Source organism: Entelurus aequoreus, linkage group LG15 (assembly GCF_033978785.1).
Source record: "Entelurus aequoreus isolate RoL-2023_Sb linkage group LG15, RoL_Eaeq_v1.1, whole genome shotgun sequence".
NCBI classification, from domain to species: domain Eukaryota; kingdom Metazoa; phylum Chordata; class Actinopteri; order Syngnathiformes; family Syngnathidae; genus Entelurus; species Entelurus aequoreus.
This window is the reverse complement of record NC_084745.1, coordinates 47,236,579-47,262,681: the sequence shown is the minus strand read 5'-3', so window position 1 is coordinate 47,262,681 and position 26,103 is coordinate 47,236,579. Positions and strand designations below refer to the sequence as shown.

Here is a 26,103-nt window from a genome sequence, read left to right as displayed (position 1 = left end):
CTCATTTTGATAGTAGGCTAATATAGCTAATATAGACACTTACATCATGTGTTGCCTTCATTATAACACTTATGTAAGGCTTTTAAACTCATTTTGATAGTAGGCTAATATAGCTAATATAGACACTTACATCACGTGTTGCCTTCATTATAACACTTATATAAGACTTTTGAAGTCATTTTGATAGTAGGCTAATATAGCTAATATAGACACTTACATCATGTGTTGCCTTCATTATAACACTTATGTAAGGCTTTTAAACTCATTTTGATAGTAGGCTAATATAGCTAATATAGACACTTACATCACGTGTTGCCTTCATTATAACACTTATATAAGACTTTTGAAGTCATTTTGATAGTAGGCTAATATAGCTAATATAGACACTTACATCACGTGTTGCCTTCATCATAACACTTATATAATACTTTTGAAGTCATTTTGATAGTAGGCTAATATAGCTAATATAGACACTTACATCATGTGTTGCCTTCATCATAACACCTATATAAGACTTTTGAAGTCATTTTGATAGTAGGCTAATGTAGCTAATATAGACACGTACATCATGTGTTGCCTTCATTATAACACTTATGTAAGGCTTTTAAACTCATTTTGATAGTAGGCTAATATAGCTAATATAGACACTGGCGACTGGTCCAGGGTGTTCCCCGCCTTCCGCCCGATTGTAGCTGAGATAGGCTCCAGCACCCCCCGCGACCCCAAAAGGGATAAGCGACAGAAAATGGATGGATGGATGGATAGACACTTACATCACGTGTTGCCTTCATTATAACACTTATATAAGACTTTTGAAGTCATTTTGATAGTAGGCTAATATAGCTAATATAGACACATCACGTGTTGCCTTCATTATAACACTTATATAAGACTTTTGAAGTCATTTTGATAGTAGGCTAATATAGCTAATATAGACACTTACATCATGTGTTGCCTTCATCATAACACCTATATAAGACTTTTGAAGTCATTTTGATAGTAGGCTAATATAGCTAATATAGACACTTACATCATGTGTTGCCTTCATTATAACACTTATGTAAGGCTTTTAAACTCATTTTGATAGTAGGCTAATATAGCTAATATAGACACTTACATCACGTGTTGCCTTCATTATAACACTTATATAAGACTTTTGAAGTCATTTTGATAGTAGGCTAATATAGCTAATATAGACACTTACATCATGTGTTGCCTTCATTATAACACTTATGTACGGCTTTTAAACTCATTTTGATAGTAGGCTAATATAGCTAATATAGACACTTACATCACGTGTTGCCTTCATTATAACACTTATATAAGACTTTTGAAGTCATTTTGATAGTAGGCTAATATAGCTAATATAGACACTTACATCATGTGTTGCCTTCATCATAACACCTATATAAGACTTTTGAAGTCATTTTGATAGTAGGCTAATATAGCTAATATAGACACTTACATCATGTGTTGCCTTCATTATAACACTTATGTAAGGCTTTTAAACTCATTTTGATAGTAGGCTAATATAGCTGATATAGACACTTACATCACGTGTTGCCTTCATTATAACACTTATATAAGACTTTTGAAGTCATTTTGATAGTAGGCTAATATAGCTAATATAGACACTTACATCATGTGTTGCCTTCATCATAACACCTATATAAGACTTTTGAAGTCATTTTGATAGTAGGCTAATATAGCTAATATAGACACTTACATCATGTGTTGCCTTCATTATAACACTTATGTAAGGCTTTTAAACTCATTTTGATAGTAGGCTAATAGAGCTAATATAGACACTGGCGACTGGTCCAGGGTGTACCCCGCCTTCCGCCCGATTGTAGCTGAGATAGGCTCCAGCACCCCCCGCGACCCCAAAAGGGATAAGCGGCAGAAAATGGATGGATGGATGGATAGACACTTACATCACGTGTTGCCTTCATTATAACACTTATATAAGACTTTTGAAGTCATTTTGATAGTAGGCTAATATAGCTAATATAGACACATCACGTGTTGCCTTCATTATAACACTTATATAAGACTTTTAAAGTCATTTTGATAGTAGGCTAATATAGCTAATATAGACACTTACATCATGTGTTGCCTTCATCATAACACCTATATAAGACTTTTGAAGTCATTTTGATAGTAGGCTAATATAGCTAATATGGACACTTACATCACGTGTTGCCTTCATTATAACACTTATATAAGACTTTTGAAGTCATTTTGATAGTAGGCTAATATAGCTAATATAGACACATCACGTGTTGCCTTCATTATAACACCTATATAAGACTTTTGAAGTCATTTTGATAGTAGGCTAATATAGCTAATATGGACACTTACATCACGTGTTGCCTTCATTATAACACTTATATAAGGCTTTTGAAGTCATTTTGATAGTAGGCTAATATAGCTAATATAGACACTTACATTATGTGTTGCCTTCATCATAACACTTATATAAGACTTTTGAAGTCATTTTGATAGTAGGCTAATATAGCTAATATAGACACTTACATCATGTGTTGCCTTCATCATAACACTTATATAAGACTTTTGAAGTCATTTTGATAGAAGGCTATTATAAATATTATAGACACTTACATCATGTGAATGTGAGTGTGAATGTTGTCTGTCTATCTGTGTTGGCCCTGTGATGAGGTGGCGACTTGTCCAGGGTGTACTCCGCCTTCCGCCCAAATGCAGCTGAGATAGGCTCCAGCACCCCCCGCGACCCCGAAAGGGACAAGCGGTAGAAAATGGATAGACTTTGAATAGCCGGCAACAATAAAGTGGATATTGCCAAGGACAAAGTTAATAAAGGTTGTGTTTACCACAGCCACCGTTCCTGAGATGAACACAACGCAGTCTTTTTCGAGCGCGGACACGAGAGGAAAAAGAAAAGAAGCAGCTCGGCTGATTTTATTGCCTCACAAATACAGCCATCTTTTCATCACAGGTCAAGAGCCAATGGTTATTTTTCCCCGTCTGCGTATAACAATGATGCAAAGACATAAAACATAAATATATGAACATGCATCATTTATTTACCATGGGGATGTTATGAAAAAGACAATAGTACACGATAATTAAAAGCCAAAACTAGTAAGGTGCGGATTGATACTGAATTACCGATGCCGCAGATACCGGCGCTTCATGCTTTAATATCGATTCTCGAATCAAAATATCGATACTTTTGCGACTTTATTTATTTAACACAATGTCAATCATTACCAGGAACAGAGTGTAAAGTAACTCAATCATTGACATCTTGTCTAAATGAAAAACAATTGGTAGGAACTACTTTTTCTTCCGCCCAGGTAAGCATACCGTATTTTTCGGACTATAAGGCGCACTTAAAATCCTTTCATTTTCTCAAAACTCGACAGTGCGCTTTATAACCCGGTGCGCCCAATGTACGGAATAATTTTGGTTGTGCTTACCGACCTCAAAGCTATTTTATTTGGTACATAGTGACATGGGCGGTATGGCGTAGTGGGTAGAGCAACCGTGCCAGAAACCTGAGGTTCGCTCCCCGCCTCTTACCATCCAAAATCGCTGCCGTTGTGTCCTTGGGCAGGACACTTCACCCTTTCCCCCGGTGCCGCTCACACCGGTGAATGAATGATGAATGATAGGTGGTGGTCGGAGGGGCCGTAGGCGCAAATTGGCAGCCACGCTTCCGTCAGTCTACCCCAGGGCAGCTGTGGCTACGAAAGTAGCTTACCACCACCAGGTGTGAATGAATGATGGGTTCTCACTTTTCTGTGAAGCGCTTTGAGTGTCTAGAAAAGCGCTATATAAATCTAATCCATTATTATTATTATTATGATAAGAGTGACCAGTAGATGGCAGTCACACATGAGAGACATGTGTATACTGCAATATGCAATGTGCGATACAGAAAATGACCATATCGTGATATTGGAGTATACGTTCTCACGCAGTTGCTTTTAGCTGCGGGCATTACACTACAGCAGGGGTGTCCAAAGTGCGGCCCGGGGGCCATTTTTTAACGGCCCCACGGCACATTTTAAAAATACGATTGAAAAAAATTTAAAACATAAAAAGTGGTATAAAAGAGCAAACAGGTGAAATGTAACAAGAACATTTTGCAATGTTTACTCTAATAACACAAAGATGCCATGCAGGCTGTTTCTTTCTTTAAAAAATAATAATGAATAAAAATCAAGGCTCCAATTACGTCACATTAAATATTCCACTTTGAGATATTTTTTGGGAAAAATGTAGCATTAGTTGTGTTTGCCATATAAAAAACTGAGCTGTTTTTTTGTAAACAAGGGCCTAAAACGAACAAACAAAAAACATGAACAACAATAAAACTTATAATTGACGGCTAGATCTGAAGTTGATTTCGAGATTAATGTGTTAAAAGTAAACAGTAAAAAAAATGTATAATTAATTTTTTAACACTTTAATGAGTAGGACCCTTTTGGATCCCCCATTATTTTAGTGTGGTTTGTTTTTAAGTGTCATTGCTCAAAAAATAATAATGAATTAAAATCAATGGTGTTATGAGTTATTGACATTTTTTAAGCTCCAATTATTATATAATGTCAAATATTCCACTTAAAACATTTATTGGGTGAAAATATTGCATATTTTGTGTTTTTGCCATAAAAAAACAGGGTTTTCTGTGACAAAAAGAGCATACAACTTAAATATTTAAAAACATTATATTGACAGATAGACCTAATGTTGATCTCGAGATTTAAAACTTGAATAATAATAAAAATAATAATACTGAATAATGACACATTTTTAATATTTTTTTGACCAAAACCCTTTGGTGTCCCCGGGATCAAGCCGGAGTGGAGGCCTAAATGTATATTTTTTATACATATATTGTATTGGTTTTTAAAATAAAAAAATATCAAAATGGCCCCCGCTTGCTTTGATTTTTCAGTGTGCGGCCCTCAGTGGAAAAAGTTTGGACACCCCTGCACTACAGGTTCTCCTCACTCTTTCTTGTCTCTCCTTCTCACAGAGACATAAAACAAGCGCACTTTCTTACATACTTCACATACTGTCACGTCATACGCCACATACGTATACGCCCTCGCGTAGCAGAGAGGTAGCGGCATGGGTAACGTTAGCTGTGGTGCGAGTGGTAATGCGAGAGAGAGAAGGTGCCAATCTGGTAACAAATGAAGGAAGAATTAATTCCCAAGAAAAACAGCAGGGGGTCCATCGTCTGGCGGTGGTTTGGCTTCAAGCGGGAAGATGTCGAACAGACAACCGTAATATGTCAAGTGTGGGGCAAAAGCGTTGCTACAAAAAGTAGCATTACTGCTAATATGTAGCATCATTTGAAAAGTCCCCTGCTAGAGAATGAAGAGTGCTTACTCCGCATGTCAACATCTCCGTTCGGTGCCACACTAACAAAAAACAGAGGCAACCATTTCCAGATCAACACTGTATGAAACAAATAGTCTACAACAGAAGGAGATAACGTCCGCAGGAACCTACCACATAGTGAAGGACATACACTATTTGATTTCCTATTATGCAGCTCATTTACCGGATTATAAGGCGCACCGCCGATGAGCGGGTCTATTTTCATACAAAAGGCGCACTGGATTATAAGGCGCATTAAAGGAGTCATGTTATTATAAATTTTTTCTAAATGTAAAAGACTTCCTTGTGGTCTACATAACATGTAATGGTGGTTCTTTGGTCAAAATGTTGCATAGATGATGTTTTACAGATCATCTTCAAGCCACTTTCTGACAGTCGCTTCAGGATGCGCCGTTTTGTGGGCGGTCTTATTTACGTGGCTCACCTCCGACAGCGTCTTCTCCCCGTCATCTTTGTTGTAGCGGTGTAGCGTGCAAGGACGGGAGTGGAAGAAGTGTCAAAAGATGGAGCTAACTGTTTTAATGTGTCCTGTAAAAAAACGTCCGACCGGAATTCTCTAATGACTAAAGTTCCTTGGGTGAATAATGTAAACTCACTACACCGGTATGTTTTAGCGCTTTCATGGCGAGTTTACTGACAGATATAAGTAAGAACTTTACACTACTTTATATTAGAAATGGCAACAGCGGAGGATGAATGTCCCATAACAAGAAGATAGAGAAAAAGAAGAAGCTTAACGACTACAAAGGCGGACGCGCACACATTTTCAGGACTTATGCAGATCCCAAATACAGATCAGCAGGTACCAAAAGATAAGGAAAGTTGCTTTTGCAAATATTTGTGAAACCAGATTGTGGAGGGGGGCGTGGTCTGCGGGGCTGCCGCGGAGCGGGGTGTGGAAGGACCGGCCTCGAAGCACAGCTGGCAGGTGATTGGATTACCTAGCTGAGGCTGATCATCCAATCACCTGCCATTCTTATTAGCAGCAGCCGGGCCGAGACACGAGGGTTGGAGTTGGAGCGAGAGAGAGAGACAAGCTGAAGAACAGAGCGAGACAACACACTCGAGAGCAAAGCAGAGACACGCCGGACTGAAAAGTCCTAACTATATACTGCTGAAAAGCAAACCATATTGGTGTATGAAAATAAAAGACTTGATCCAACCTGAATACCGGGCTCTCGTGCCAGTGTGTGGTGGTCAGGAGAACTCACTAGAGGGCAACCTCTACACAGATAATATGTCTTACCTTATACACACACCATAATAATACTCCTATGTTGAAGCACAGTACAATCCATCAAGCGTCGCGGCTTCATAGCTTACCAAAGTCGTACTACCGTTTGTATAACATTTTGATAGATTGTTAAGCGCTGTGTGTAATGTTCTATATTTTCACTGGATCATATAAAATGTTGGTGTTGTTTACCCGAGTCATATTGCAGTCTACATGTATCTCTTATGTGTGACTGCCATCTATTGGTGAGACTTATCATTTCACCATATACCAAATAAAATAGCTTCAAGGTTGGTAAGCACAACCAAAATGATTCCGTACATTAGGCGCACCGGGTTGTAAGGCGCACTGTCGAGTTTTGAGAAAATTTAATTTTTTTTAATGCGCCTTGTAGTTTGGAAAATACGGTACACATATCTCATTATGTGTGACTGCCATCATATTGCAGTCTACACATATCTCTTATGTGTGACTGCCATCTACTGGTCAGACTTATCATTTCACCATGTACCAAATAAAATAGCTTCAAGGTCGGTAAGCACAACCAAAATGATTCCGTACATTAGGCGCACCGGGTTATAAGGCGCACTGTTGAGTTTTGAGAAAATTAAAAGATTTTAAGTGCGCGTTATAGTCCGGAAAATACGGTACACGTATCTCATGTGTGACTGCCATCATATTGCAGTCTACACGTATCTCTTATGTGTGACTGCCATCTACTGGTCAGACTTATCATTTCACCATGTACCAAATAAAATAGCTTCAAGGTCGGTAAGCACAACCAAAATGATTCCGTACAGTAGGCGCACCGGGTTATAAGGCGCACTGTCGAGTTTTGAGAAAATAAAAATATTTTAAGTGCGCCTTATAGTCCGGAAAATACGGTACACGTATCTCATAATGTGTGACTGTCATCATATTGCAGTCTACACATATCTCTTATGTGTGACTGCCATTTACTGGTCAGACTTATTATTTCACCATGTACCAAATAAAATAGCTTCAAGGTCGGTAAGCACAACCAAAATGATTCCGTACAGTAGGCGCACCGGGTTATAAGGCGCACTGTCGAGTTTTGAGAAAATTAAAAGATTTTAAGTGCGCCTTATAGTCCGGAAAATACGGTACACGTATCTCATAATGTGTGACTGCCATCATATTGCAGTCTACACATATCTCTTATGTGTGACTGCCATCTACTGGTCAGACTTATCATTTCACCATGTACCAAATAAAATAGCTTCAAGGTCGATAAGCACAACTAAAATGATTCCGTACATTAGGCGCACCGGGTTATAAGGCGCACTGTCGAGTTTTGAGAAAATTAAAAGATTTTAAGTGCGCCTTATAGTCCGGAAAATACGGTACACGTATCTCATTATGTGTGACTGCCATCATATTGCAGTCTACACATATCTCTTATGTGTGACTGCCATTTACTGGCCAGACTTATCATTTCACCATGTACCAAATAAAATAGCTTCAAGGTCGGTAAGCACAACCAAAATGATTCCGTACATAAGGCACACTGTCGAGTTTTGAGAAAATTAAAAGATTTTAAGTGCGCCCTATAGTCCGGAAAATATGGTACACGTATCTCATAATGTGTGACTGCCATCATATTGCAGTCTACACGTATCTCTTATGTGTGACTGCCATCTACTGGTCAGACTTATCATTTCACCATGTACCAAATAAAATAGCTTCAAGGTCGGTAAGCACAACCAAAATGATTCCGTACATTAGGCGCACCGGGTTATAAGGCGCACTGTCGAGTTTTGAGAAAATTAAAACATTTTAAGTGCGCCTTATAGTCCGGAAAATACGGTACACGTATCTCATAATGTGTGACTGCCATCATATTGCAGTCTACACATATCTCTTATGTGTGACTGCCATCTACTGGTCAGACTTATCATTTCACCATGTACCGAATAAAATAGCTTCAAGGTCGGTAAGCACAACCAAAATGATTCCGTACAGTAGGCGCACCGGGTTATAAGGCGCACTGTCGAGTTTTGAGAAAATTAAAAGATTTTAAGTGCGCCTTATAGTCCGGAAAATACGGTACACGTATCTCATAATGTGTGACTGCCATCATATTGCAGTCTACACATATCTCTTATGTGTGACTGCCATTTACTGGTCAGACTTATTATTTCACCATGTACCAAATAAAATAGCTTCAAGGTTGGTAAGCACAACCAAAATGATTCCGTACATTAGGCGCACCGGGTTATAAGGCGCACTGTCGAGTTTTGAGAAAATTAAACATTTTTAAATGCGCCTTATTGTCCGTAAAATACGGTACACGTATCTCATAATGTGTGACTGCCATCATATTGCTGTCTACACATATCTCTTATGTGTGACTGCCATCTACTGATCAGACTTATCATTTCACCATGTACCAAATAAAATAGCTTCAAGGTCGATAAGCACAACTAAAATGATTCCGTACATTAGGCGCACCGGGTTATAAGGCGCACTGTCGAGTTTTGAGAAAATTAAACATTTTTAAGTGCGCCTTATAGTCCGGAAAATACGGTACACGTATCTCATAATGTGTGACTGCCATCATATTGCAGTCTACACGTATCTCCTATGTGTGACTGCCATCTACTGGTCAGACTTATCATTTCACCATGTACCAAATAAAATAGCTTCAAGGTCGGTAAGCACAACCAAAATGATTCCGTACATTAGGCGCACCGGGTTATAAGGCGCACTGTCGAGTTTTGAGAAAATTAAAAGATTTTAAGTGCGCCTTATAGTCCGGAAAATACGGTACACGTATCTCATAATGTGTGACTGCCATCATATTGCAGTCTACACATATCTCTTATGTGTGACTGCCATCTACTGGTCAGACTTATCATTTCACCATGTACCAAATAAAATAGCTTCAAGGTCGGTAAGCACAACCAAAATGATTCCGTACATTAGGCGCAACGGGTTACAAGGCGCACTGTCGAGTTTTGAGAAAATTAAATTTTTTTTAATGCGCCTTATAGTCCGGAAAATACGGTACACGTATCTCATAATGTGTGACTGCCATCATATTGCAGTCTACACATATCTCTTATGTGTGACTGCCATCTACTGGTCAGACTTATCATTTCACCATGTACCAAATAAAATAGCTTCAAGGTCGGTAAGCACAACTAAAATGATTCCGTACAGTAGGCGCACCGGGTTATAAGGCGCACTGTCGAGTTTTGAGAAAATTAAAAGATTTTAAGTGCGCCTTATAGTCCGGAAAATACGGTACACGTATCTCATAATGTGTGACTGCCATCATATTGCAGTCTACACATATCTCTTATGTGTGACTGCCATTTACTGGTCAGACTTATTATTTCACCATGTACCAAATAAAATAGCTTCAAGGTCGATAAGCACAACTAAAATGATTCCGTACATTAGGCGCACCGGGTTATAAGGCGCACTGTCGAGTTTTGAGAAAATTAAACATTTTTAAGTGCGCCTTATAGTCCGGAAAATACGGTACACGTATCTCATTATGTGTGACTGCCATCATATTGCAGTCTACACATATTTCTTATGTGTGACTGCCATTTACTGGTCAGACTTATTATTTCACCATGTACCAAATAAAATAGCTTCGAGGTCGGTAAGAACAACCAAAATGATTCCGTACAGTAGGCGCACCGGGTTATAAGGCGCACTGTCGAGTTTTGAGAAAATTAAACATTTTTAAGTGCGCCTTATAGTCCGGAAAATACGGTACACGTATCTCATAATGTGTGACTGCCATCATATTGCAGTCTACACGTATCTCCTATGTGTGACTGCCATCTACTGGTCAGACTTATCATTTCACCATGTACCAAATAAAATAGCTTCAAGGTCGGTAAGCACAACCAAAATGATTCCGTACATTAGGCGCACCGGGTTATAAGGCGCACTGTCGAGTTTTGAGAAAATTAAAAGATTTTAAGTGCGCCTTATAGTCCGGAAAATACGGTACACGTATCTCATAATGTGTGACTGCCATCATATTGCAGTCTACACATATCTCTTATGTGTGACTGCCATCTACTGGTCAGACTTATCATTTCACCATGTACCAAATAAAATAGCTTCAAGGTCGGTAAGCACAACCAAAATGATTCCGTACATTAGGCGCAACGGGTTACAAGGCGCACTGTCGAGTTTTGAGAAAATTAAATTTTTTTTAATGCGCCTTATAGTCCGGAAAATACGGTACACGTATCTCATAATGTGTGACTGCCATCATATTGCAGTCTACACGTATCTCTTAAGTGTGACTGCCATCTACTGGTCAGACTTATCATTTCACCATGTACCAAATAAAATAGCTTCAAGGTCGGTAAGCACAACCAAAATGATTCCGTACAGTAGGCGCACCGGGTTATAAGGCGCACTGTCGAGTTTTGAGAAAATTAAAAGATTTTAAGTGCGCCTTATAGTCCGGAAAATACGGTACACGTATCTCATAATGTGTGACTGCCATCATATTGCAGTCTACACATATCTCTTATGTGTGACTGCCATCTACTGGTCAGACTTATCATTTCACCATGTACCAAATAAAATAGCTTCAAGGTCGGTAAGCACAACTAAAATGATTCCGTACAGTAGGCGCACCGGGTTATAAGGCGCACTGTCGAGTTTTGAGAAAATTAAAAGATTTTAAGTGCGCCTTATAGTCCGGAAAATACGGTACACGTATCTCATAATGTGTGACTGCCATCATATTGCAGTCTACACATATCTCTTATGTGTGACTGCCATTTACTGGTCAGACTTATTATTTCACCATGTACCAAATAAAATAGCTTCAAGGTCGATAAGCACAACTAAAATGATTCCGTACATTAGGCGCACCGGGTTATAAGGCGCACTGTCGAGTTTTGAGAAAATTAAACATTTTTAAGTGCGCCTTATAGTCCGGAAAATACGGTACACGTATCTCATTATGTGTGACTGCCATCATATTGCAGTCTACACATATTTCTTATGTGTGACTGCCATTTACTGGTCAGACTTATTATTTCACCATGTACCAAATAAAATAGCTTCGAGGTCGGTAAGAACAACCAAAATGATTCCGTACAGTAGGCGCACCGGGTTATAAGGCGCACTGTCGAGTTTTGAGAAAATTAAACATTTTTAAGTGCGCCTTATAGTCCGGAAAATACGGTACACGTATCTCATTATGTGTGACTGCCATCATATTGCAGTCTACACATATCTCTTATGTGTGACTGCCATTTACTGGTCAGACTTATTATTTCACCATGTACCAAATAAAATAGCTTCAAGGTCGGTAAGCACAACCAAAATGATTCCGTACATTAGGCGCACCGGGTTATAAGGCGCACTGTTGAGTTTTGAGAAAATTAAAAGATTTTAAGTGCGCCTTATAGTCCGGAAAATACGGTACACGTATCTCATAATGTGTGACTGCCATCATATTGCAGTCTACACGTATCTCTTATGTGTGACTGCCATCTACTGGTCAGACTTATCATTTCACCATGTACCAAATAAAATAGCTTCAAGGTCGGTAAGCACAACCAAAATGATTCCGTACATTAGGCGCACCGGGTTATAAGGCGCAGTGTCGAGTTTTGAGAAAATTAAAAGATTTTAAGTGCGCCTTATAGTCCGGAAAATACGGTACACGTATCTCATAATGTGTGACTGCCATCATATTGCAGTCTACACGTATCTCTTATGTGTGACTGCCATCTACTGGTCAGACTTATCATTTCACCATGTACCAAATAAAATAGCTTCAAGGTCGGTAAGCACAACCAAAATGATTCCGTACAGTAGGCGCACCGGGTTATAAGGCGCACTGTCGAGTTTTGAGAAAATTAAACATTTTTAAGTGCGCCTTATAGTCCGGAAAATACGGTACACGTATCTCATTATGTGTGACTGCCATCATATTGCAGTCTACACATATCTCTTATGTGTGACTGCCATTTACTGGTCAGACTTATCATTTCACCATGTACCAAATAAAATAGCTTCAAGGTCGATAAGCACAACCAAAATGATTCCGTACATTAGGCGCACCGGGTTATAAGGCGCACTGTCGAGTTTTGAGAAAATTAAACATTTTTAAATGCGCCTTATAGTCCGGAAAATACGGTACACGTATCTCATAATGTGTGACTGCCATCATATTGCAGTCTACACATATCTCTTATGTGTGACTGCCATTTACTGGTCAGACTTATTATTTCACCATGTACCAAATAAAATAGCTTCAAGGTTGGTAAGCACAACCAAAATGATTCCGTACATTAGGCGCACCGGGTTATAAGGCGCACTGTCGAGTTTTGAGAAAATTAAACATTTTTAAATGCGCCTTATTGTCCGTAAAATACGGTACACGTATCTCATAATGTGTGACTGCCATCATATTGCTGTCTACACATATCTCTTATGTGTGACTGCCATCTACTGATCAGACTTATCATTTCACCATGTACCAAATAAAATAGCTTCAAGGTCGATAAGCACAACTAAAATGATTCCGTACATTAGGCGCACCGGGTTATAAGGCGCACTGTCGAGTTTTGAGAAAATTAAACATTTTTAAGTGCGCCTTATAGTCCGGAAAATACGGTACACGTATCTCATAATGTGTGACTGCCATCATATTGCAGTCTACACGTATCTCCTATGTGTGACTGCCATCTACTGGTCAGACTTATCATTTCACCATGTACCAAATAAAATAGCTTCAAGGTCGGTAAGCACAACCAAAATGATTCCGTACATTAGGCGCACCGGGTTATAAGGCGCACTGTCGAGTTTTGAGAAAATTAAAAGATTTTAAGTGCGCCTTATAGTCCGGAAAATACGGTACACGTATCTCATAATGTGTGACTGCCATCATATTGCAGTCTACACATATCTCTTATGTGTGACTGCCATTTACTGGTCAGACTTATTATTTCACCATGTACCAAATAAAATAGCTTCAAGGTTGGTAAGCACAACCAAAATGATTCCGTACATTAGGCGCACCGGGTTATAAGGCGCACTGTCGAGTTTTGAGAAAATTAAACATTTTTAAATGCGCCTTATTGTCCGTAAAATACGGTACACGTATCTCATAATGTGTGACTGCCATCATATTGCTGTCTACACATATCTCTTATGTGTGACTGCCATCTACTGATCAGACTTATCATTTCACCATGTACCAAATAAAATAGCTTCAAGGTCGATAAGCACAACTAAAATGATTCCGTACATTAGGCGCACCGGGTTATAAGGCGCACTGTCGAGTTTTGAGAAAATTAAACATTTTTAAGTGCGCCTTATAGTCCGGAAAATACGGTACACGTATCTCATAATGTGTGACTGCCATCATATTGCAGTCTACACGTATCTCCTATGTGTGACTGCCATCTACTGGTCAGACTTATCATTTCACCATGTACCAAATAAAATAGCTTCAAGGTCGGTAAGCACAACCAAAATGATTCCGTACATTAGGCGCACCGGGTTATAAGGCGCACTGTCGAGTTTTGAGAAAATTAAAAGATTTTAAGTGCGCCTTATAGTCCGGAAAATACGGTACACGTATCTCATAATGTGTGACTGCCATCATATTGCAGTCTACACATATCTCTTATGTGTGACTGCCATCTACTGGTCAGACTTATCATTTCACCATGTACCAAATAAAATAGCTTCAAGGTCGGTAAGCACAACCAAAATGATTCCGTACATTAGGCGCAACGGGTTACAAGGCGCACTGTCGAGTTTTGAGAAAATTAAATTTTTTTTAATGCGCCTTATAGTCCGGAAAATACGGTACACGTATCTCATAATGTGTGACTGCCATCATATTGCAGTCTACACATATCTCTTATGTGTGACTGCCATCTACTGGTCAGACTTATCATTTCACCATGTACCAAATAAAATAGCTTCAAGGTCGATAAGCACAACTAAAATGATTCCGTACATTAGGCGCACCGGGTTATAAGGCGCACTGTTGAGTTTTGAGAAAATGAAAAGATTTTAAGTGCGCCTTATAGTCCGGAAAATACGGTACACGTATCTCATAATGTGTGACTGCCATCATATTGCAGTCTACACGTATCTCTTAAGTGTGACTGCCATCTACTGGTCAGACTTATCATTTCACCATGTACCAAATAAAATAGCTTCAAGGTCGGTAAGCACAACCAAAATGATTCCGTACAGTAGGCGCACCGGGTTATAAGGCGCACTGTCGAGTTTTGAGAAAATTAAACATTTTTAAATGCGCCTTATAGTCCGGAAAATACGGTACACGTATCTCATTATGTGTGACTGCCATCATATTGCAGTCTACACATATCTCTTATGTGTGACTGCCATCTACTGGTCAGACTTATCATTTCACCATGTACCAAATAAAATAGCTTCAAGGTCGATAAGCACAACTAAAATGATTCCGTACATTAGGCACACCGGGTTATAAGGCGCACTGTTGAGTTTTGAGAAAATTAAAAGATTTTAAGTGCGCCTTATAGTCCGGAAAATACGGTACACGTATCTCATAATGTGTGACTGCCATCATATTGCAGTCTACACGTATCTCTTAAGTGTGACTGCCATCTACTGGTCAGACTTATCATTTCACCATGTACCAAATAAAATAGCTTCAAGGTCGGTAAGCACAACCAAAATGATTCCGTACAGTAGGCGCACCGGGTTATAAGGCGCACTGTCGAGTTTTGAGAAAATTAAAAGATTTTAAGTGCGCCTTATAGTCCGGAAAATACGGTACACGTATCTCATAATGTGTGACTGCCATCATATTGCAGTCTACACATATCTCTTATGTGTGACTGCCATCTACTGGTCAGACTTATCATTTCACCATGTACCAAATAAAATAGCTTCAAGGTCGGTAAGCACAACTAAAATGATTCCGTACAGTAGGCGCACCGGGTTATAAGGCGCACTGTCGAGTTTTGAGAAAATTAAAAGATTTTAAGTGCGCCTTATAGTCCGGAAAATACGGTACACGTATCTCATAATGTGTGACTGCCATCATATTGCAGTCTACACATATCTCTTATGTGTGACTGCCATTTACTGGTCAGACTTATTATTTCACCATGTACCAAATAAAATAGCTTCAAGGTCGATAAGCACAACTAAAATGATTCCGTACATTAGGCGCACCGGGTTATAAGGCGCACTGTCGAGTTTTGAGAAAATTAAACATTTTTAAGTGCGCCTTATAGTCCGGAAAATACGGTACACGTATCTCATTATGTGTGACTGCCATCATATTGCAGTCTACACATATTTCTTATGTGTGACTGCCATTTACTGGTCAGACTTATTATTTCACCATGTACCAAATAAAATAGCTTCGAGGTCGGTAAGAACAACCAAAATGATTCCGTACAGTAGGCGCACCGGGTTATAAGGCGCACTGTCGAGTTTTGAGAAAATTAAACATTTTTAAGTGCGCCTTATAGTCCGGAAAATACGGTACACGTATCTCATTATGTGTGACTGCCATCATATTGCAGTCTACACATATCTCTTATGTGTGACTGCCATTTACTGGTCAGACTTATTATTTCACCATGTACCAAATAAAATAGCTTCAAGGTCGGTAAGCACAACCAAAATGATTCCGTACATTAGGCGCACCGGGTTATAAGGCGCACTGTTGAGTTTTGAGAAAATTAAAAGATTTTAAGTGCGCCTTATAGTCCGGAAAATACGGTACACGTATCTCATAATGTGTGACTGCCATCATATTGCAGTCTACACGTATCTCTTATGTGTGACTGCCATCTACTGGTCAGACTTATCATTTCACCATGTACCAAATAAAATAGCTTCAAGGTCGGTAAGCACAACCAAAATGATTCCGTACATTAGGCGCACCGGGTTATAAGGCGCAGTGTCGAGTTTTGAGAAAATTAAAAGATTTTAAGTGCGCCTTATAGTCCGGAAAATACGGTACACGTATCTCATAATGTGTGACTGCCATCATATTGCAGTCTACACGTATCTCTTATGTGTGACTGCCATCTACTGGTCAGACTTATCATTTCACCATGTACCAAATAAAATAGCTTCAAGGTCGGTAAGCACAACCAAAATGATTCCGTACAGTAGGCGCACCGGGTTATAAGGCGCACTGTCGAGTTTTGAGAAAATTAAACATTTTTAAGTGCGCCTTATAGTCCGGAAAATACGGTACACGTATCTCATTATGTGTGACTGCCATCATATTGCAGTCTACACATATCTCTTATGTGTGACTGCCATTTACTGGTCAGACTTATCATTTCACCATGTACCAAATAAAATAGCTTCAAGGTCGATAAGCACAACCAAAATGATTCCGTACATTAGGCGCACCGGGTTATAAGGCGCACTGTCGAGTTTTGAGAAAATTAAACATTTTTAAATGCGCCTTATAGTCCGGAAAATACGCTAGTCTATCGCTATTAAATTAAGTGTCCCCCAGAGTAGCTGCTCTCCATCAGTTTTTGGCCTGGAAAACGTTGAGCCAGTACTGAAACGTCAGCGAGCTTTGCTGACCTTCCTCTTCGGTTCAATCGGCTTGAATATTTTGGCTTTTTAATCGCTAAAATCGTCCGGTGACATTTGTGTATCTGCCAGGTCCACTGTGTGTGTGTGCGTCCCCTCCAGGCCTCGCCCGGGCAAAAGGGGACAAAAGGACACCTAAAAGGTCCATGAATCAGCCCAACTAAAAGGCTAACTAGCACAACCTAGTGGGGGAGTGGTAAACTACACCATCATCGACCCTTCCGAATGTCATACCTTTTAATAATTTTTTTGGACTAATTTTAACATAAAACGTAGTTTCTCATGCCTCTTTTACATGATCTTAAATTGTTCATCATTTTAATCAATCCCGTCGTGAATTATCCACGGAGAATAATAACGAGGCTGCACGTTGCAAGGAGAAGCAGGGTGTCACAGAGGTAAAATATTGGATGGAGTGGCTTTAGTTTCGTCAGCTATTCCGAGCTCACACACTAGCAGGCACTAATTGGGCGATTGGGGAGGGTCCTTTTCAAACTTTGCCAGGAGTGTGACCTGATTGTTAAAGGGGAACTGCACTATTGGGGGGAATTTTGCCTATCGTTCACAATCATTATGAAAGACATGATGGATTTTTTTGTTTTAATGCATTCTAACCCGTAAATAAACGAGCATTTCATGCATTTCACCTCAAATCGGAATACTTTACCTTGGCATGTGCAGCACGTACCATAAACGGAAAGGTGTGTTATTTATTATGTGTGCTATAGCTTTGCTCACTGCAGGTGCTGAAGAAGCAGTAGACTTCCATTGTAAACAAACATGGCTTTGTGCATTTCTGCTTGTCCGACTTTATCGCTGGTATTTATTTATACTTTTTTCCCCCTTCACTCCTTTTGTTTTACCTCTCTTTTTGAAATGGCTACCTTTGTTTTACCTCTCTTTTTGAAATGGAGCTGTTCTGTGCTTTTTATGTTGTGATTTTGTACGGCTCGTCTTCATGTTTCAATATTCTGTGTATGTGTTTGAGTTAGCACTTGAAGTAGCTGTAAGGTCGTGAATAAAACAGCTGGTTAAGACGACAACTGGAGCCCTACTTTTATTGTTACATTGACACATGACACTATAGACCAGTGTTTTTCAACCACTGTGCCGCAGCACACTAGTGTGCCGTGAGATACAGTCTGGTGTGCCGTGGGAGATTATCTAATTTCACATATTTGGGTTAAAACATTTTTTTGCAAACCAGTAATTATAGTCTGCAAATGATGTGTTGTTTTTGTTGAGTGTCGGTGCTGTCTTGAGCTCGGCAGAGTAACCGTGTAATACTCTTCCATATCAGTAGGTGGCAGCCGGTAGCCAATTGCTTTGTAAATGCAGGTAAAAAGGTGTGTTATGCTTAAACCAAAAATAAACAAAAGGTGAGTGCCCCTAAGAAAAGGCATTGAAGCTTAGGGAAGGCTACGCAGAACAAAACTTAAACTGAACTGGCTACAAAGTAAACAAAAACAGAATGCTGGACAACAGCAAAAACTTACTGTGGAGCAAAGACGGCGTCCACAATAGAGCTATATTGATGCATGCTTGGTTATGCTTTAAAGTCATATCCAACAATTGCGACAACGACTTTTTACTGTCAACTGAGTTTATGATTTCTGCTGGTGGTGTGCCTCCGGATTTTTTCAACTATGCTATACACCATGCTGCCACTGTTTATATCAGTGTTTTTCAACCTTTTTTGAGCCAAGGCAAATTTTTTCGTTGAAAAAATCCGGAGGCACACCACCAGCAGAAATCATAAACTCAGTTGACAGTAAAAAGTCGTTGTCGCAATTGTTGGATATGACTTTAAACCAAAACCAAGCATGCATCAATATAGCTCTTGTCTCAAAGTAGGTGTACTGTCACCACCTGTCACATCACACCCTGACTTATTTGGAGTTTTTTGCTGTTTTCCTATGTGTAGTGTTTTAGTTCTTGTCTTGCGCTCCTATTTTGGTGGCTTTTTCTCTTTTTTTGGTATTTTCCTGTAGCAGTTTCATGTCTTTCTTTGAGCGATATTTCCCACATCTACTTTGTTTTAGCAATCAAGAATATTTCAGTTGTTTTTATCTTTCATTGTGGGGACATTGTTGATTGTCATGTCATGTTCGGATGTATATTGTGGACGCCGTCTTTGCTCCACAGTAAGTTTTTGCTGTTGTCCAGCATTCTGTTTTTGTTTACTTTGTAGCCAGTTCAGTTTAAGTTTTGTTCTGCGTAGCCTTCCCTAAGCTTCAATGCCTTTTCTTAAGGCCACTCACCTTTTGTTTATTTTTGGTTTAAGCATAAGACACCTTTTTACCTGCATTTACAAAGCAATTGGCTACCGGCTGCCACCTACTGATATGGAAGAGTATTACACGGTTACTCTGCCGAGCTCTAGACAGCACCGACACTCAAGAAAAACAACACATCATTTGCAGACTATAATTACTGGTTTGCAAAAAATGTTTTAACCCAAATATGTGAAATTGGATAATCTCCCACGGCACACCAGACTGTATCTCACGGCACACTAGTGTGCCGCGGCACAGTGGTTGAAAAACACTGGTTTATATTAAACATGCTTCACTGATGAGGGCATTTGGTGAACGCTGTTTTGTCCTACTAATTTTGGCGGTCCTTGAACTCACCATAGATTGTTTACATCTACAACATTCTCCGACGCTGCCACAGAAAGACGTGTTTTTATCCTTCTTCGTCTCATTTTGTCCACCAAACTTTTTATGCTGTGCGTGAATGCACAAATGTGAGCTTTGTTGATGTTATTGACTTGTTGGAGTGCTAATCAGGCAAGCTAATCGATGCTAACATGCTTTTTAGGCGGCAAAAAACTACAAATAAGTCAGGGCGTGATGTGACAGGTGGTGACAGTACACCTACTTTGAGACAAGAGCTATAGTCATGCATGGTTGGTTATGGTTTAAAGTCATATCCAACAATTGCGACAACGACTTTTTACTGTCAACTGAGTTTCGTTTTTTAATGATTTCTGCTGGTGGTGTGTGTCAGAAAAATTGTATGTAAATTATCCAAAAACTTTCCGTTCTCTGAGTTCCCAGTGAACAGACGAAAGCTGTCTTTGTTGCACCAAGCCAAAGGCTTGGAAAATTCCGCTGTGTACGATGGGGAAGAGACGGGAGGGGTTATCTATTGTCATCCAAGACCTGCCCAAGCTCGATCCAGGACCAGTCCAAGCCCGAGGCATATTTTTATCTTTTTTGTTAATGTGACCGAAAACAATGGCTGTTTACATACCCCCCCCCCCCCCCATTCCTTTAGAAACAGCTGTTGTTGTGTAAACAGGGAATATCCAAATACAAGAGGAGACGTGAACCTTTTTTCGTCAGAGCGTGGGTGACACTGTAAAAGGTTACAGGTCGACACGTTTCTCCTCAAATTGAGCAAAATTGAATCCTGTCTCTGTCTATTTCCTTGCTTCTTGTCTGTTTTAATAAATGTCATCGATGGATTTTTTTCAACACAAAAAATGTGCCTAGGCTCAAAAAAGGTTGCAAAACACTGATGTACTGTAGAGGATGCTGGTTCTCTGAAGTCGGGCCCCAAAACAACTTAAGCGAAGACCCCCGGTGTAGAAGGAGCAAAAGGGGAGGTGGTGGGAGTGCGGAGGTGCCACCAACCTGGCTGATGGTGCTCATGGCTCTCATGTAGCTCTCGTTGCGGGAGCGGAATTTAGGCGAGGCCAGCAGCCCCGCCGGGTCCAAGCTGTCCAGACTCCTATTGATAGAAACCTCGCTAACAGCCCGCAGATAGCTGTGACTCCTGATCTGCAGCTTGGGAGAGTGCTCTGTGGAGATCCTGGGAGAGAGAGAGAGAGAGAGAGAGAGAGAGAGAGCAGAAGGTGTGAAATGACGTGAGACGAAGCCATTAGAAGCGAGGAGGCGAAGGCGTCTGATGCTCATCAAATCCACAGGACTGTACAAAAACCCCCTAAACACTCCTGTTGGCTAAGACGGCCAGACCTTGAAGCACCTTTTTCCTCCGACGCTAAAACGACAGGAACCGGGCGCTAACCGTACAATCTACTGTCGTCAGAAGGTAACACGCACGAGTGTGTGTGGGAAAAAAAAAAAAAAAAGGTGTCTCATTAGCGCTCGCTGACATCACATCACGTCGCACAGCGTGCTTCTACTACAAGCAGCGTTAGGACTAGAGATGTCCGATAATGGCTTTTTTTGCCGATATCCGATATTCCGATATTGTCCAACTCTTAATTACCGATTCCGATATCAACCGATACCGATACATACAGTCGTGGAATGAACACATTATTATGCCTAATTTTGTTGTGATGCCCCGCTGGATGCATTAAACAATGTAACAAGGTTTTCCAAAATAAATCAACTCAAGTTATGGAAAAAAATGCCAACATGGCACTGCCATATTTACAAACCCCGTTTCCATATGAGTTGGGAAAATGTATTAGATATAAATATAAACGGAATACAATGATTTGCAAATCCTTTTCAACCCATATTCAGTTGAATATGCTACAAAGACAACATATTTGATGTTCAAACTCATAAACTTTTTTTTTTTTTTTTTTCAAATAATAATTAACTTACAATTTCATGGCTGCAACACGTGCCAAAGTAGTTGGGAAAGGGCATGTTCACCACTGTGTTACATGGCCTTTCCTTTTAACAACACTCAGTAAACGTTTGGGAACTGAGGAGACACATTTTTGAAGCTTCTCAGGTGGAATTCTTTCCCATTCTTGCTTGATGTACAGCTTAAGTTGTTCAACAGTCCGGGGGTCTCCGTTGTGCTATTTTAGGTATTTTAGTTTGGACTACAGGCAGGCCAGTCTAGTACCCGCACTCTTTTACTATGAAGCCACGCTGTTGTAACACGTGGCTTGGCATTGTCTTGCTGAAATAAGCAGGGGCGTCCATGGTAACGTTGCTTGGATGGCAACATATGTTGCTCCAAAACCTGTATGTACCTTTCAGCATTAATGGCGCCTTCACAGATGTGTAAGTTACCCATGTCTTGGGCACTAATACACCCCCATACCATCACACATGCTGGCTTTTCAACTTTGCGCCTATAACAATCCGGATGGTTCTTTTCCTCTTTGGTCCGGAGGACACGACGTCCACAGTTTCCAAAAACAATTTGAAATGTGGACTCGTCTCACCACAGAACACTTTTCCACTTTGTATCAGTCCATCTTAGATGAGCTCAGGCCCAGCGAAGCCGACGGCATTTCTGGGTGTTGTTGATAAACGGTTTTCGCCTTGCATAGGAGAGTTTTAACTTGCACTTACAGATGTAGCGACCAACTGTAGTTACTGACAGTGGGTTTCTGAAGTGTTCCTGAGCCCATGTGGTGATGTCCTTTACACACTGATGTCGCTTGTTGATGCAGTACAGCCTGAGGGATCGAAGGTCACGGGCTTAGCTGCTTACGTGCAGTGATTTCTCCAGATTCTCTGAACCCTTTGATGATATTACGGAGCGTAGATGGTGAAATCCCTAAATTCCTTGCAATAGCTGGTTGAGAAAGGTTTTTCTTAAACTGTTCAACAATTTGCTGACGCATTTGTTGACAAAGTGGTGACCCTCGCCCCATCCTTGTTTGTGAATGACTGAGCATTTCATGGAATCTACTTTTATACCCAATCATGGCACCCACCTGTTCCCAATTTGCCTGTTCACCTGTGGGATGTTCCAAATAAGTGTTTGATGAGCATTCCTCAACTTTATCAGTATTTATTGCCACCTTTCCCAACTTCTTTGTCACGTGTTGCTGGCATCAAATTCTAAAGTTAATGAGTTAATGTTAATGCACAAAAAAAATGTTTATGAGTTTGAACGTCAAATATGTTGTCTTTGTAGCATATTCAACTGAATATGTGTTGAAAATGATTTGCAAATTGTATTCCGTTTATATTTACATCTAACACAATTTCCCAACTCATATGGAAACGGGGTTTGTATTATTGAAGTCACAAAGTGCATTATTTTTTTAAACATGCCTCAAAACAGCAGCTTGAAATTTGGGACATGAGGTGGGTGGGGTTGGGGGGCGGGCGGTGTTGGTGGGGGCGGGGTTTGGTGGTAGCGGGGGTTGTATATTGTAGCGCCCCAGAAGAGTTAGTGCTGCAAGGGGTTCTGGGTTTTTGTCCTGTTGTGTTTATGTTGTGTTACGGTGCGGATGTTCTCACGAAATGTGGTTGTCATTCTTGTTTGGTGTGGGTTCACAGTGTGGCGCATATTTGTAACAGTGTTAAAGTTGTTTATACGTCCACCCTCAGTGTGACCTGTATGACTGTTGACCAAGTATGCATTGCATTCACTTATGTGTGTGTAAAAGCCGCATATATTATGGGATTGGGCCGGCACGCTGTTTGTATGGAGGAAAAGCGGACGTGACGACAGGTTGTAGAGGACGCTAAAGGCAGGGCCTTTAAGGCACGCCCCCAATATTGTTGTCTGGGTGGAAATCGGGAGAATGGTTGCCCCGGGAGATTTTCGTGAGCGGCACTGAAATTCGGGAGTCTCCCGGGAAAATCGGGAGGTTGAAACCGATACCGATAATTTCCGATATTACATTTTAAAGCATTTATCAACATCTCTAGTTAGGACTAAAGCTAGATTGTACCAAAGTAAATAAAACATCTTCATTATCCCTCAGTAATTCATTGTTATCTTATTTGAAAGCCTTTTCTGTAGAAATACATACTGTAATGTCGTGTTGTCCCGATACCAATATTTTGGTACCGGTCTTCTCAAGGATAGGGCTATCACTTTTGCATTCCTAACTCCCAATTAGGGCCTCTTTCCTACGAGAAGTGATCCAATCCACCTGCGAATATCAAACTAAGGGGGCTTATATTATTTTCCGAACTATAAGGCGCACTTAAAATCCTTTTCCCCCCCTCAAAACTCGACAGTGCGCCTAATGAACGGAATAATTCTGGTTTTGCTTACCGACCTCGAATAAATGTTATTTGGTACATGGTGTAATGATAAGTGTGACCAGTAGATGGCAGTCACACATAAGAGACATGTGTAGACTGCACTATAATGGCAATATGTGTCAAGTAAACAACACTGACATTTTATATGTTGGCGTTGGGCTAAACATGCAGTCTCTTCTCAAGGATAGGGCTATCACTTTTGCATTCATAAATCCCAATTAGGGCCTCTTTCCTACGAGAAGTGATCCAATCCACCTGCGAATATCAAACTAAGGGGGCTTGTCTTATTTTCCGGACTATAAGGCGCACTTAAAATCCTTTTTCCCCCCTCAAAACTTGACAGTGCGCCTTATAACCCGGTGCGCCTAATGAACGGAATAATTCTGGTTTTGCTTACCAACCTCAAAACAATTTTATTTGGTACATGGTGTAATGCTAAGTGTGACCAGTAGATGGCAGTCACACATAAGAGACACGTGTAGACTGCACTATAATGGCAATATGTGTCAAGTAAACAACACCAACATTTTATATGTTGGCGTTGGGCTGAACATGTAGTCTCTTCTCAAGGATAGGGCTATCACTTTTGCATTCCTAAGTCCCAATTAGGGCCTCTTTCCTACGAGAATTGATCCAATCCACCTGCGAATATCAAACTAAGGGGGCTTATATTATTTTCCGGACTATAAGGCGCACCTAAAATCGTTTTTTTTAACCCCTCAAAACTCGACAGTGCGCCTAATGAACACAATAATTCTGGTTTTGCTTCCCGACCTCGAATACATTTTATTTGGTACATGGTGTAATGATAAGTGTGACCAGTAGATGGCAGTCACACATAAGAGACACGTGTAGACTGCACTATAATGGCAATATGTGTCAAGTAAACAACACCAACATTTTATATGTTGGCGTTGGGCTGAACATGTAGTCTCTTCTCAAGGATAGGGCTATCACTTTTGCATTCCTAAGTCCCAATTAGGGCCTCTTTCCTACGAGAATTGATCCAATCCACCTGCGAATATCAAACTAAGGGGGCTTATATTATTTTCCGGACTATAAGGCGCACCTAAAATCCTTTTTTTCCCCTCAAAACTCGACAGTGCGCCTAATGAACGGAATAATTCTGGTTTTGCTTACCGACCTCAAAGCAATTTTATTTGGTACATGGTGTAATGCTAAGTGTGACCAGTAGATGGCAGTCACACATAAGATACACGTGTAAACTGCACTCTAATGGCAATATGTGCCAAGTAAACCGGTACCAAAAATGTATTTCGATACTTTTCGATACTTTTCTAAACAAAGGGGACCACAAACATGGCATTACTGGCTCTATTTTAACAAACAAATCGTATTGCAAGTTTGTCCTTAAATAAAATAGTCAACATGCTAGACAACTTTTCTCATATCTGCTTGCTTTCTCGTTTCAACATGTTCTATCTACACTTCTGTTAAAATGTAATAATCACTTATTCTTCTGTTGTTTGGATGCTTTACATTAGTTTTAGATGATACCACAAATTTGGGTATCGATCCGATACCAAGTAGTTACAGGATCATACATTGGTCATATTCAAAGTCCTCATGTGTCCAGGGACGTAATTCCTGAGTTTATAAACATAATATACATTTTAAAAAAAAGGAAAAAAAGATTTTGTGACGTTAAAAAATATTGGCAACACTTTAGTATGGGGAACATATTGACATTATTTAGTTGCTTATTAACATGCAAATTTGTAACATATTGGCTCTTAATTAGTCATTATTAAGTACTTATTAATGCCTTATTAAGCATGGCCTTATTATACAACCAGTAAGCCAGTAACTAATAGTCTTAGTTAGTCTTAACCCTAACCCTCTAACCCTAACCCCAACCCTAAAGTATTTGAAGATTACTCATAAAATTTTGTGTGACAACAAGTCGGCATTTGTTAGAAC

The 26,103-nt window shown here is 40.0% G+C and overlaps 1 protein-coding gene across 2 annotated transcripts in view; it reads right to left on the bottom strand.

Moving 5' to 3' along the window:
* dlgap1b (discs, large (Drosophila) homolog-associated protein 1b) overlaps window positions 1-26,103 on the bottom strand; it is a 344,091-nt gene that overhangs the window by 116,786 nt on the left and 201,202 nt on the right. For both annotated transcript variants that reach the window (XM_062021651.1, XM_062021652.1), the window contains exon 5: window positions 20,857-21,034. In XM_062021651.1, the coding sequence (XP_061877635.1) occupies window positions 20,857-21,034 (178 nt within the window). The remainder of the gene's footprint in view (window positions 1-20,856; window positions 21,035-26,103) is intronic.